Raw genomic sequence first — 15,062 nt, forward strand, 5'->3', positions numbered from 1 at the left:
TTGTGCTATGATTGAAAAGTTTCTTTGTAATTTCTAGTTTTTAGAATACATCATGCTGGCAAAATAATATCTTTTTGTTCTAAAAGAAACTATTAATTTACTACATGTAAGGTGACTACAATTATTTTATATAGTTTACTACATTTGCCCAAGTCTAAATCTTGTTGGATATAATTTCATTATATTTAGTACTGTATGAGGAAAAATCTATATTTCTCTCATCTTACACTTTTTACATGCAGATCCTTGTACTTGCATTTTAGAAATCGACCTTAAGTGTGCTCAAGCTCTAATGTATAGCTTAGTGTACAATACTGTTTACGAAGACATGATCACTGGAGAATTACCCTCATTTCTTTATTTCAAATAGATGATTACATAACTATGCATTGCTCATCATAGGTGAGTTCCATTTGAAGATTTGATAACGTATGCTAAAATCATTTCACTCTGTACAATAGTAGAAATTACTAAAAACTTGATATATGTTCGTTATCATACCTGCTACTTAATGCCAAGAGGACACTTAAAAGTCATTGTTAAGGAGTCCAAGGGCTTCCATATTTTTAGTTATTAGAAGCAAGGCAATGAAACCATTCCAACTTGATTCATCTTTTATGTCCATTAGGAAATTTAGGTTAGGAAATTTGTTAAAATGTAAATTTGCATCCAGACAAACATGTTTATATACTTTATGACAAAATTAATCAGATACATCTATGTAGTTGTAGAGTAGAAGGTTGTTTTAGCTCTATAGAGAATAAAAATAATTAATAATGGATGGGAAACTTTTTTCAGGATGATTGGCTACAAGAAGAAATTATAGTGACAAAAGCCATGTGCAATGAATTTGAATTAGTGTTCTTTAGGGAGCTACCAGAGAAATATAATTTACAAGATAATCAAGAATGTAAATAGATTCTCTGAGGAGTTTCTGTCTGATCCTTGCCATATATTTGTCTCCATTGAAATGGCTACAACTTCATCCTAACTGTTGGAGAATCAGTAAGGGTAAAATAGAAACCTTCAAGGACAGGAAAATATAAATCAGTTAACAATATAAATTGACATCTGACTGATAAAATTAGTCAATTGTGAACTTGTGATGGAACTTTAAAAAAATTTACTTTGGGTCCCAGATGTGGTGGCAGATGCCCATAATCCTGATACTCAGGAGCACTAGGAGAAGGAACTTTAATCCCAGGCCTTTGGGCTACAGAGGAAGACCTTATCTCAACAAAAGCCAAAGAGAAAGGGGATAGAGAGGGGAAAAGGGGAAGAGAAAAAGAAAAACAACCTATCTTACTACAATAGTGGTATTAGTGAGAATGAGCTCCCTTGTCAGTCTTAAAAATCTAGCATTAGGGTATACTTAAAAGCTACTTGAATAGTTGTTTTTTGTTTTGTTTTGTTTTTGAGGTAGGATCTTAATCTAGCCCAGGCTGAACTAGAACTCACTGTACTACCAGGCTGGCCTTGAACTCCCAGCAAACCTCTTACTTTGGCTTCCTGAGTACTAGGTTGAAATCATGTGCCACCCTGCCTGGCTGTATAGATGTTTTCAACCATGGGAAAATAATTGAATACATACAATCTAAGTAGCTCTATTACCCAACCACTGACATAAGTATGCTCTAACACTTCTGTGACTAAATGTATTTGAAAATATTTGGTAAGCAAGGTATTGTGTCATATAACAGTAATCTGAGCACTAAGGAGACTGAAGTAGAAGGATCATGAGTTTGAAAGCAGCCTGGGTTACATAATGAGGCCTTATCTCAAAACATGAAAGAGGGCTGGAAAGGTAGATTAGCAGTTAAGGCACCTGCAAAGCCAAAGGATCCAGGTTCAATTCCCCAGGACTCACGTAAGCCAGATACAAAAGGTGGTGCATATGTCTGGAGTTTTTTGCAATGACTAAAGGCTCTGAAGTGCCCATTTTATCTATCTGCCCTTGTCTCTCTCTTTTTCTTTCTCTCCCCTTTCTCTCTGCCCTTCATTCCCTCCTTCCCTCAAATAAAGAAATAAGTATTTATTTAAAATATTTTAAGAAATAAAATAAATTGATAAAAACCATATGTAAATCAACCCAATAAGCCTCAGTTCAGTTCTTCTTTATAACCTTACTGCCTCTTTATAAATACTTCAAAATAGAGACTATAGACTCAAAGAACTTTATACTTGACTTAGTTGCTGGCCAAGGAACCTCTCTTGAGGGCTAGCCTGGACTATATATTGAGTTCCAAGGACATCTGAGCAACAGACACCTTGTAAAGAAACCTCCTAGACCACTTCTGACTTTAGAAAACCTTTGGCACAACAGCATGTCCTACTTCAAAATCTCAAGAGGGAAAGCCCAACCATTATAATCAAGTTGCTAACCGAGACTCCTAAGAGCTGTATGTTTGTTATATCTTTGCTTCAGAGAAAAGTACTTCATTGGTTCATTTTACCTTGGGGTCTTGAGTTAAGGATTAATTCAATACTGAGGGAATCTTGACTTTGTAGCTACAAAATCAGTGTGTCTTGTTATCCTGATTGAGATAAGATTAGCTCTTTAATTCAGGCCTCTTCCTCTATCCTACTGCTTATCTAGCAGCAAAGAATATTAAAAAATGAGAAAAATGACACTGGACTTTAAATCCAGATGACCATCTCTATGGACCATAAATGGAAAAAAAAAAAAAAAAGCTAAGGAAGTCATGGTGAGCAGTAAGTAAGCTAGTTTTGTGAACTTTGGGGTTCTGCTATAATAAAAGTTAATAAAATTCTCCTTGCAAGTTGGGGCCCCAGAACCAAGACTACTATTTGAAACAGTACACCACAAAAATACACCTATGGAGGTGTATATACATACATATTTACATTTGAGCATGAGCATGAAAAGTTTCAACTGTTTTGGCAAAGTACTGCCTATATGAATCTATGGATATAATGCTTAGGGCCCAGGAAAGCAGGAAGAGTTCAGTAAGCAAGAACACACAGCCTTGAAAGCAAAATATTGATGGGATCTCTTCACCACTCATGGCAATGCTGAAGACCAGCAGTATAAGATCTGGTTGTAGTCTGTCTTCCATAAAGTATTGCATGGGAGTAGTTACCAAGCCACTTGACAGAGACAAGCTTAAGAGAAGAAAATAGAAAGAAAAGCACATATATACACCATCCATTTGAAAAAAAAAATGTATCGAAACTAGAATCTAGAACAGAATGTGAAGTGATACTCTTCCCCTATTAATCATCAAAAGATAAGTCTATCCACTGGGCATGGTGGTGCACACCATTGATTCCAGCACCCCAGAGGTAGAGGAAGGAGGATCTTCGTGAATTTGAGGCCAGCCTGGGACTACAGAATGAGTTCCACATCAGCCTGGCCTAGAGTGAGACCCTACTTCAAAACAACAAAAAAGATGAAGTCTTGTGAAATAAAATGATAGAATACAATAAAGATCTTGTTGTAGTGCACTCATGATTCTCAAAGTCATACATCCAGGACTACCATTAATGAAAGTGATACTAAGCTTTGCAAATAAACTGATAGTTATGGAAGTTTCCTACATTCAATAGAGACAGGAACAATTATAGACTGAACTCAAAGAAGGTAAGAGAATTAGAAGATCATGCTGAGAGAGAGAACAAAAGATATAAATAAAGAATTAATGAAATGGAGAGCTGCTCATAAAGTTCTGTAGTATGTCTTACTCTAGGTATACTTTGGGAATTTACTTAGGGGAGTATATTTAAGGGGCTTCTGAAAAGAATGAAGGAAATGACACACAAGCAATATTCAAAGACATAATGGCTGAGAATCTTCCAGAATTGAAAAGGGATGTGAGTCTTTAAGTAAATGGTCTCCCAAGAGAAATTTCAAACATCTGGGAAGGAAGCAAACGCCTACATAGAGTAATTGGTATTCTTTACAACTCAGCTTAGAGAAGCCCTGGCTGATTAAAATGAGCTTTTCCTATTTTTCACTGGAAAACACAAAAGCAGAAATTTAATGTGTTGTATATAATAAATCATGTTTCCTGAACAAAGATGGTTATAAATAACTTAAAAGGAGAGCCCATAGGATCGGGATACCAAGGAAGATCTCTTTAGAACAGATAGTCTCTTGACAGTACCCATTTGAAAAGATACTTAAGACAGTACCACTGTTGCCCTATCCTGAACTTCACATGGAAAAACAATATTTTGAGGAATATCATGAATGGCTCAGTTTGGTAGAAAGAGTGTGAATAAAATTTATATAAAATGTTAGTTGGGATTGGGGAGAGAGCTCAGTGGATAAAGTACTTACTTGCCTGCACAAACATGAGGACCAGAGTTTGGATCACCGAGCCCACATAAAGCCTGAGGCTGTAGCACTAGCCTCTGTAATCCCAGCATGCATGTAGATGAAAGGAAGGCAGAGATAGGAGAACTTCTTGGAAACTCTCAAGTCAGCTAGCCTGGCAAGTAGAGCTGTGAATGAGTGGCCCATCCTAAATGAAGTAAAAGGTGAGGACTAACTCAAAATCATCCTCTGACCTTCATGTGTCTCTGTGTGTGTGTGCGCACACGCACACACACACACACACACACACAAAACAAAAGAAAAAATGTGTTAGTTGGAGCATATCAATAATTTGTGAATAACTGAAAGAAAGAAAAGATAAAATTCCTATAAAATAAGCCCATGTGAACATTTAATGCTGCTTTGGGTTCCCAGAAACATTTAGCTGACTGTGTATTAAGTGGTCACAGATTAAATTTCATTAGTGTGGACAACTACAGACATTTGTCCAGACCCAGAGAGCTAGTGTGTAATCTGGCTAAAAGTAAACTTACTTTTAAAAAAATATGTATTTATTTATTCATTTGAAAGCACAGAGAGAAAGATAAAGAGGGAAAATACAGAGAGAGAGAGATAAAGGGCACACCAGAACCTCTTGAAGCTACAAATGAACTCCTCATGCATGCACCACTTTGGCTTTATGTGGTACTAGAGAATCGAACCCACACTGTGAGACTTTGTATACAAGCATCTTAACCACTGAGCCATCTCTCCAGCCCCCACACTTACTCTGATGAAGCTCTTTGTATCACTATTTAATCAAGGTAGATTTCTATGAAACTGTACAAATGGCTGTTCTTGAAGATAGATTGCAGTAGGATTTCAGTATGTACAGAATGGAGTTTCTGAAATAAATTGAAAAGATGATACATTGACTTCATGCATGACTTTAAATTCCTAAAATGGCATGTACTATTAAGTATAGAGGAGGTCTAAAATCAGTGACAATGAACTAAGATTCTATTGGATCTTAATTCTGCCTCATTGTGGGGATCCAGAATTTGAAAGTAAATATGGAGCATGAAAAGTAAATATGGATCAAAACATTTCCCTAATTGGAAATAGGAAACTTCAGTATCAGATTATCTAAAATTATTTTATTGTCTTCAAACAGGACAATGAGAAAACTCATCTTGCTTGCCCGATTTGCATCTCTTATCTTTGCTCCCAGATCTCCCACATTTGTGGATAGGTATTCTCTTAGTATTGAGATTTCATCTGTATACAAAGCTGTAAGCTGAGTTCCCTAGCTATAAGAACTGGAAAAAAGATACAAACAGACGTGATCACTCATTGGGTATCAAATACAGAGTATCCTCTATTGGAATTGTATTTGCAGTAAATCCTAAAACATTGGGACATGTGTGTGCAGTAATTCCGATTATATTCCATTGAATAACAATCAAGTGTAACTGAAAGAAAATGGAATAGCTATGGAAATCTTCACCTGAAAAACAGTTCTTGGCCATAGTGTTAGAAACAAAATGGTATTTGCATTAAAAAAATCCAAGAGCAATCAAATTTTTATGCATCTATCTGCATAGACCCCCCCAAAATAAAATGAATTACAATAGTATCAAAAGGAAAAAGTAACAAAACCTTTATGTTTACACATTTTTAATCCCAGCACTTGGGAGGCAGAAGTAGGAGGATCACTGTGACTTCAAGGCCTCTCTGAGACTACATAGTGAATTCCAGGTCAGCCTGGGCTAGAATGAGTCCCGACTTCAAAAAATAAAATAAAAATAAAAATGATAGTTGAAAGGAATCAAAAATTTAGTAAATATGAAGATAGTTTGGACAACAAAAATAGCAATCTTCTATATAAAGAGTTTGCCTTATTATACTGAGTTACAAGAGACAATTTTTCTATAAGCACATATGTACTTTAAGCATAATCTTTCTTGTGCTTCACTACCCTCTTTCTCCCCTCCATTAGTCTCCTTTGTCCCCCCCCACAGTTTTGTTTCTGCTTTCATATTAATCTATACATGTATGATTTTATGTATCTGTAACAGCAAAGACCCACAAATAAGAGAAGCATGTAATATTTGTCTTGAGACTGACTTAATGCACTTAATATGATTATCTTTTTCAGTTGCACCCATCATTCGTCTTTATTACTAACAAAAAAATTCCATTGTGTCTATAAAGAACATTTTCTTTATTACTCTGTTGGTGGACATCTCGGTTGGTTTTATAATTTAGCTGTTTTGGATAATGAATACTGCATTAAATACTCCTGTAAAAATAACTCTGTGATTTATTGACTTGGAGGCTTTTGGTTAAATACTGAGGAATGATATTGTGGGCCACATAGAAGATGCACTTTTAGTCTTTTGAAGCAGCTCTCTTCTGATTTCCATAGTGCCTTTAATAATTTACATTCCCACCAACTGTGTGTACGGGTTTCTTGTATCCACATCCTTACCAGCATTGTCACTTGACTGCCATTCTGACTGGAGTAGATGGAATCTCAATGTAGTTTTCATTCACACTTCTCTGATGGCTAGTGTTACTGATCATCTGTTAATGTGTTCATTGACAATCTGTACTTCCTCTTTTGGGAACCGTCCTTAGCACATTCATTGGTTGGGTTGTTTGTTTTTTTTTTGTGTGTGTTTCATCTTTTAAAGTTCTTTGTATATTCCAGATATTAATCCTTTATCAGATATTTAGTAGCAAAGACTTTTTTCCCCACATTCTGTAGACATTTAGTCAATTAATTTGCTTCCTTTGCTGTGCTTTTTTATTTCATTTAACCCCATTTGTTAATTCTTTTGTGCTATTCTCTGAGTAGCTTGGAGTCATATTCAGAAAGTGCTTCTTATGCTGAGACTTTGAAGTATATTCTCTATTTTTCCTCTGTCAGTTTTAGTTTCAGAACTTGCTGATCCATTGGGAATTGATTTTTATGCAGTTAGAAAGAGGGATCTAGTTTCATTATACAGATGGATATACAGCTTTGTGATAAGTACTCGTTTTTATTTTATTTTTTGTTTGTTTTTCGAGGTAGGGTCTTGCTGTAGTCCAGGCTGTCCTGGAATTCACTATGTAGTCTCAGGGTGGCCTCGAATTCATGGCAATCCTCCTACCTCTGCCTTCCGAGTGCTGGGATTAAAGGCATGCACCACCATGCCCAGTTTAAGTACTCATTTTTAGACAGTGACTATGAAGTAGAACTAAGTCACAAAAGAAGCATTTCTAAATTTCAAAGGGTTAGTATAATACAAGTGTTCTTTGATTTAAATGCAAATAAATTAGAAAGTATGCTAAAATCAGTAAAATATTTACAAATATAAAAACCCCTTCACGAATCACTATGGGTGAAACTTGAAAATCAGAAAGATTACAAAATGTGAGATAAATAAAGTATAGCTATCCCAACTATTCGTACACTAAATGGAAATGTATACTAAATGTGTATATTCAGATATAGAAAAGACAGCACAAGAAATGGCTCAGTTGTTAAAGGCACTTGCTTGCCCAGCCTGCTAGCCAGGTTCAATTCCAAAGCAAAGTGACACATGTATCTAGTTCTCAGCTCCTAGTCAAATAGTCCATTTATTTGTTTGTCATCTGGCAGTTTGTATGCCCTGACAGCAGACCCTTTTTCAAAGAAGATGGAATACAGACACCTACCTCATTGTTGTCCACAGATCTCCAAATGCATACCCATGGCGCACACGCGTGCGCACACACACACACAAACACACACACACAAAAATTAAATTAATTAAAAATACAAGATTAAAAACTAAGCATTGAACCTGACAAGCAAGAAGAAAAACATACAGTAAAATATACATTTTTCTATGTAATTTCATTTTTTAACTTTTGATTAACAGTTACATAGAGAATAGAATATCATAATCCCAAATAGCAACCCTCCCTTTCCATCCTCCCACCGCTCCCAACTGAATCCCTTCTTATTTACAAGTAGTCTCCCTTTTATTTTAATGTCATTATTTTTTCCTATCCTATCACGTGAGTCTTATGTAGGTGGCCTTAGTTACTATGAGGTCATGAATACTATGGGCAATATGTGTCTGGAAGACAACTGAAAGCACTCATTCTCCTCCTTTGGCTCTTAAATATTTCATTCAATCCCTTCCACAAAGATTCCTGCACCTTGGAGGGTATGATGCAGATGTCTCACTTAGTGCTGGCCACTCCACTGCCACTTCTTCTCAACATGTTTGTGAGTTTTTAGTTACTCCAGTGGTTACCACCATCTAAAAAGAGAAGCTTCTGTAACAAAAAGTGAAAGTGGTATTAATATATGGGCATAACTATAAGTATTCAGAGGGCAGTTTGGTAGTCATAGTATATTCATTTAGCTAGATAACAGTAGTAGCCCCTCCCCTGCCCCTTAGGGCTTATGACTTTCCCAAACATAGGTTTGCAGTACCAGGCATGAATTCCCTCCCATGGAACAGGCCTGGAATCCAACCAAAGAGCACTTGGTTTCCCCCACAATAGACATGCCACCATTACACCAGTTGGTACATTTGGCCCATCTGATCAGGCATGAAACTTACAGAGTTCACTGATAGGTAAGACTATTGAAGACTTTCTCCCCCAACAGGCCGCATAGCAATTTCCAGCAATCTGACAGCTAGTCAACAGGAACGGGACTTCTGCCCCAGCTCCAGCTTGATGTCTCAGTGACCTGCAGCATGTGGACTCTTCAGCAATAGGGACTTACTTACCATCTAGTTCTGCTGGGCAGCCAAAGTCCTTGGCAATAGCCCGCAATATTTTGAGAGCATCAGAAGCTTCCTTTGCCAACAGTTCACTAGAGGGTATCCCACCCCTGGCTCTCAAATTTTCTAGTAACAATTGAAGGCTTCTGGACCATTGTCTACCTCCACAGGATACTTCTGCTCAGACCCTCTTTCTCTGTCTTTAAACATATATAGGGGGGCTGGAGAGAAGGCTTAGTGGTTAAGCACTTGCCTATGAAGCCTAAGGACCCAAGTTCAGTACCCCAGGACCCACGTAAGCCAGATGCACAAGGTTGGCGCATGCATCTGGAGTTTTGTTTGCAATGGCTGGAGGCCCGGGCATGCCCCTTCTCTCTGTCTATCTGCCTCTTTCTCTTTCTCTCTCTGTCTGTCTGTTGTTCTCAAATAACTAAAAATAAAGATATAAAAACATATATAGGTTTCCATATGATGTATTCATAAAATCTTTAATTTTGATTAACCCTCCTTCCACCTTCTCCTTTCCTCCATCCCCTCCCCTGACCCTGCTTAGACCATTTCACCCTCAGTATTCTGTTTCGCACTTACATATCTACTATACTTTCCCCTTAAACCCTCCCCTCTCCTGCCTCCTTCATAGCCTGTTTTTAGCTCCCTCTACTACTCACTTTTGCTCACATCCAAATCTAAACATTTGAAGCTAAGATCCACACATGAGAGAAGACATGTGGCATTTGAATTTATGAGCCTGGATTACCTCACTTAGTATAATCTTTTCCAGCTCCATCCATTTCCTACAAATTAGTGTTCAACATTATTACTAGATGTAAAATGAAACCAGGATAAATGAGGAGGAGACTTGCCCTGTTCCTGTATGTGAAAACTCAATAATGTAAGTTGAGTTTTTCAGTTTAATATATACATTTAGAAAAAAAATATATATATATATACATTTAGTATAATTGAAACTGAAAACTTAAGGATTTTCATGAAAAAATTTGATGCTAAAGTCATACAGAAAATCAAAGATCAGAATAACCAAGAACATTTTGAGGAAGAACTAAATAAAAATTGTACGCCCTATCAGATTATAACTGATTTAAAGCTGTATAAACCAATGGAGTAGAATAGAGAGCTCAGAAGCACAAGTATCTATTTATAGACACTTGATGTATTACAGAGGCACTCAAAGAAATCCAGTACAATGAATGGAGTTAGGTTAATGGTTTATAAAGGAAAGGTAAAAAATAGATTATATTCTCACTAAATACAAAAATAGATTTTTGTAATAATTAAAGTAAAAAAATGAAAAACAAAATCAAAATTTTAAACTTTGTGATGTAGTTTTAAGGAAGATTTTACTAAACCAAACACAAAAGCAGGAAACATGTGAAAAAAATTTTTTTTCCTTCTACATAATGTCTTGAGCAAGCGTAAACTAAATATGGCAGGAGAGATTTGCTGTGCTCATTAACTGGCAAAGGATAGGCATTTAGAACAGATCACAAATGATAAAGTAAAATCAATTCCACAAGAAGACAGATAACATGAAAGTTAAACTTAACAGGGCTGGAGAGATGTGTTAGTGGTTAAGGCATTTGCCTGCCTAGTCATAGGACCTCAGTTTGATTCCCCAGGACCCACGTAAGCCAGGTGTACAAGGGGGCACCTGCATCTGGAGTTTGTTTGCAATGGCTGGAAGCCTTGGCGCACCCATTATCTCTTTCCCTCTCTCTGTCTCTTTCTTTTTTTCTTTCTGTCCCTCTCTCTCAAATAAATAAATAAAAATAAAGTTTAAATAAAAAGAAAGTTAAACTTCACAGTAATTAGGGATATGCAAGTTAAAAATGTACCCATTAGGTTGTGTGGAATGTGACTATCTGGTAGCACCAGGTTTTTGATAAGAATGTGGGAGATGGAAAGGATCATTCACTACCAGTGAGAATATAAATTGGTAAAACTATTGGGGAGAACACTTTGGCAATATGCAGCAGGGTTCCAGCTGATGCTAGGACCTAACAATTCCATATCAAGTTGTATTCTATAGTATCTCTTAAAAAGGTTTTCAAAAATAAAATTATAAAGAGGTTCATTTCATCATGGCTTGGAATAGAGGAGTGTTGGAAATAACCTGTCCACAGACAAGTGAATACTGTTGGCATATTCAAGAAACAGGAGAATACCTTACAGCGGTTACATAGTAAAATGTTTTGTATCGACATGGATAAATCTCCGAAAGTGGTATTGAAGACTAACAGCAACACTTAGAATGGTAGGTATGTTCTTGAACATAGAAGTTCTTAAATGTACAGTATAAGAACATGCAAACTACTGCATGCAAAATAATGGCATGTGAAGGAGCCATTTTGTAGGTACAACAGGCAGATAAGTAGCATCTTTATTAAGTGCATGGTAGCACATCTGGATGCAAGCGTGCTGATGACATGAACTTCAGTATGGCATATTTCTTCTTGGGAGCAAAGGTGAAGCAGGAGTGGTATGGTATTGAAGAGGTACATGGGGGAGCTTCAGCTTTGGCTGTCATATTTTATGCAAAAGCAAAAATAAAATTGGAATGTGTAAGTCCCTGGATTCTATCCCCCACACAGCACCAAGAAAAAAGAAGTTTTGAAGAAATTACAGTATGAGTTAACTAACTATATAAAAGCAGAATGATGAGTTCATGGACATACTCTTTGTATATTTCTATACATTTTTGTTGAAAATGCTTTGATTTTTATGAAATCCAAAGTGTTCTGAGAGGCATAAAATTTTAATCTCATGACATGATAAAGAAATACTTACAAAATAATTAAATCTTTCGCTGCTGACTTATCTGAGCATAGCACTCATGAGGCTTTTAGTGTAACATAAAAAATTGAAAAGCATCTCTCCCCACACACCAGTCAAAAGCTTCAAATTTTATTTTGTTCTTTTCGCATTAGTAAGCTCATCATCACACCAGCCATTCATAGTGCCTATCTTGCTTGCTTTTGTTTGGTGGTGTTAAATTCATCTATATGTCATGTTATATGAAGGCTGGTGATGATACTAATTTTTCTTTTCGTTTCCTTTCTTTGTTTTTTTTTTTTGTTGTTGTTGTTGTGTTTTTTTTTTGTTTTGTTTTGTTTTTACCTCTTTGATACCAACAGGAATCTACAAGCAGAATACGATCGTCTGAAGCAGCAGCACGAACACAAAGGCCTGTCCCCACTGCCATCCCCTCCAGAAATGATGCCCACCTCTCCTCAGAGTCCTCGCGATGCTGAGCTCATAGCAGAGGCGAAGCTACTGCGTCAACACAAAGGCCGCCTGGAAGCCAGGATGCAAATCCTGGAAGACCACAACAAACAGCTGGAGTCCCAGCTCCATAGACTCAGGCAGCTGCTGGAGCAAGTGAGGCCCGCATCTCAATAATAGGAAATACTTACAAACACTCATTTCCCGTCATATAAACACCAAACCACTGTAGAGCCCAGAGCCTTCCCAAACACTACATTCAGCCATTCTGTGTGCCTAGCAAAGAGCTAGTGTCAAAGGATATAAAGGGGGGGTGGAGATGAATGAGCCTCTTAAGTATTTCTTCAAGATCATTTCCTCACAAAATGTTTTTTTTTTTTTCTTTTTGACCAATTTGAAATGCATCTAAATTTTTAAACACTGGAAAGATTTCCGTTAGTTTTCTGTAGGTGCAAAGTTTACTGTTTGAGTGGAATTCTCTTATTTAAAATTAGTTATATTTTCTCATGTGTCTTTTTGGGCATTTTTCTTATAATTCTGAACAGATATTTTAAAATTTTAACTATCCATTGGTAGCATAGCATAGTATATAGCTTTATGACAGGTATATAGCTTTATGACAGGCTATACCCAGATACAGTCCTGGCTTTGTGGGATTTTAAGTTTTAAAATCCTTTGAGATCACATGTGATTTTTCATTCTCACACGGCCTTCTACATTGCTTATTCATTTTGTTTGTTTGGTTTTGGTTTTTTGAGGCAGGATCTCACTGTAGCCCAGGCTGACCTGGAATTCACTATGGAGTCTCAGGCTGGCCACAAACTCACAACGATCCTCCTAACTCTGCCTCCAGAATGCTGGGATTAAAGGCATGTGCAACCATGCCCACCTGCTTACTCTTTTAATCAAATTACACACACACACACACACACACACACACACACACACTTTATTATTATTATTATTATTATTATTATTATTATTATTATTATTTTGGTTTTTCGAGGTAGAGTCTCACGCTACTCACTCTAGCTCAGGCTGACCTAGAATTCACTATGTAGTCTCAGGGTGGCTTCAAGCTCATGGCAAACCTTCTACCTCTGCCTCCCAAGTGCTGGCATTAAAGGCATGCACCACCACACTCGGCATAAATGATTTATATTTTGGGCCACTTGTTATAGTTTTTTTTTTTTTTTACATTTTTATAACGGGGTACAATTCAGAATCAAAGATATATCCATGGACCATATCAATAGTTAAATATCCCAAACTCAGTAATTTCTGGCAAGTTTGTAATTAAGGGAGGGTTGTTATAATTTCCAAGTCCTGACTATCTACAGTATTTCTATTTTGTAAAGTTTTAAAGATTTAGAATGAAGAATAATTCCATTTTCAAGCTATAGAACATTCTCCTGAAAGTATAGTCTCAGTAATTCCATTTTATTTCACATGCTTTAGCCCCAGGCTGAGGCCAAGGTGAATGGTACCACCGTGTCCTCTCCTTCTACCTCTCTGCAGAGGTCAGACAGCAGTCAGCCCATGCTGCTCCGAGTGGTTGGCAGTCAAACTTCAGAATCTATAGGTAAGTGTCATAGCTACCCCCAGATGTGGTTCTCTTTCTAGAGCCCTAGAACCGACTGCAAAATATGAGGGGAGAAGATTTGATTGCTAGAATGTAGCAAAACATTGTTTCCTCCCCATACTGCTGGTGTAACCCGGGCCTTTGGGTATGCTAGGCAAGCACGTTACCATACAGCTACATCTCCAGCCCCAACAATGAAACTTTATATTGTGATGGTATGTTTGAGGAAATGTCAAGTCACCTGAAAGAAGTTGAAATACATGTCTACTTCTACAGTAGGAAATTAATAGATTATGATCAGACTGTGTGTAATGGCTCACACCTCAACGATTGGGGGACAGGAGGATCGCTTGAAGTTTGAGGCCAGCCTAGTCTATATAGCTATTCTGTACCATCCAGGGCTACATAGTAACACCCTGTCCCAAAACAACATGCACAAACCCGGGGTGGGGGGAAGGAGAAAGAGACAGAGAAGGAGGGAGATACTGTGGTCAGAAAAGTTCATAAATTGCACTTCACAGAAGTAAATGCTTGCAACGTACTCCTGCGTTTGAGGTGTAGCCTCCCAGGGAGGAGGTCCATGGAGATCATTTGTGGAAGTTCAAGTGTGGTTCATGGTTGGGTAAAGCCAGGGGTGTGGGACTCATAGCAGGGTGGGTGATGCTGACACACTGAAGTGGGACAGATATTAAGGAAATATGTGAGGGTTCTGAGGTTATGAATGTGGCTGAGCAAAGAGAGAGAGTAGTTGATGCAAATCCTATGCTGTCCTTCACAAAGCTGAAGCAGTGGGAGGGGTACTTTCTACTCCAGAGAAGTCAAGGTTTCTGGGAAAGCCAGGGCCTCTATTGGTAGGAGAAGGAAGAGGAATGGCATGAGGTTTTTTTTTTTTTTTTTTTTTTTTTCCTGACTTTACTACACCTCAACAATTAGGACAGCCTCTGTGTCAGATTCTTTCTCTCCACATGAGATCTGAATATAGCTATTGGACAGATGGGACTGTAAATGATAATGTGGAACATAAAACCATTACATGCCTTTGACAAGTCTATAAATTCTGACAACAATTGAGCTTCAGTATCCACGTTACTTCCTACTTCAGGATTTTTCCCCGTTTTGAAAACAAGTAAAGCATGTTCAATTAAGTCACATGTTTTAGCAGTGAGATTCAGAGAGCTGGCAGCTTGGAAGCATTAAT

General features: G+C 37.3%; 1 protein-coding gene across 5 annotated transcripts in view; it reads left to right on the forward strand.

The window, feature by feature from the left end:
• Window positions 1-15,062, forward strand: part of Dmd (dystrophin) — a 2,157,654-nt gene that overhangs the window by 2,116,422 nt on the left and 26,170 nt on the right. For all 5 annotated transcript variants that reach the window (XM_045140973.1, XM_004663692.3, XM_004663690.3 and 2 more), the window contains 2 exons: window positions 12,195-12,438; window positions 13,741-13,864. In XM_045140973.1, coding sequence (XP_044996908.1) covers window positions 12,195-12,438; window positions 13,741-13,864 — 368 coding nt within the window. The remainder of the gene's footprint in view (window positions 1-12,194; window positions 12,439-13,740; window positions 13,865-15,062) is intronic.

Source organism: Jaculus jaculus, chromosome X (assembly GCF_020740685.1).
Source record: "Jaculus jaculus isolate mJacJac1 chromosome X, mJacJac1.mat.Y.cur, whole genome shotgun sequence".
NCBI lineage: Eukaryota > Metazoa > Chordata > Mammalia > Rodentia > Dipodidae > Jaculus > Jaculus jaculus.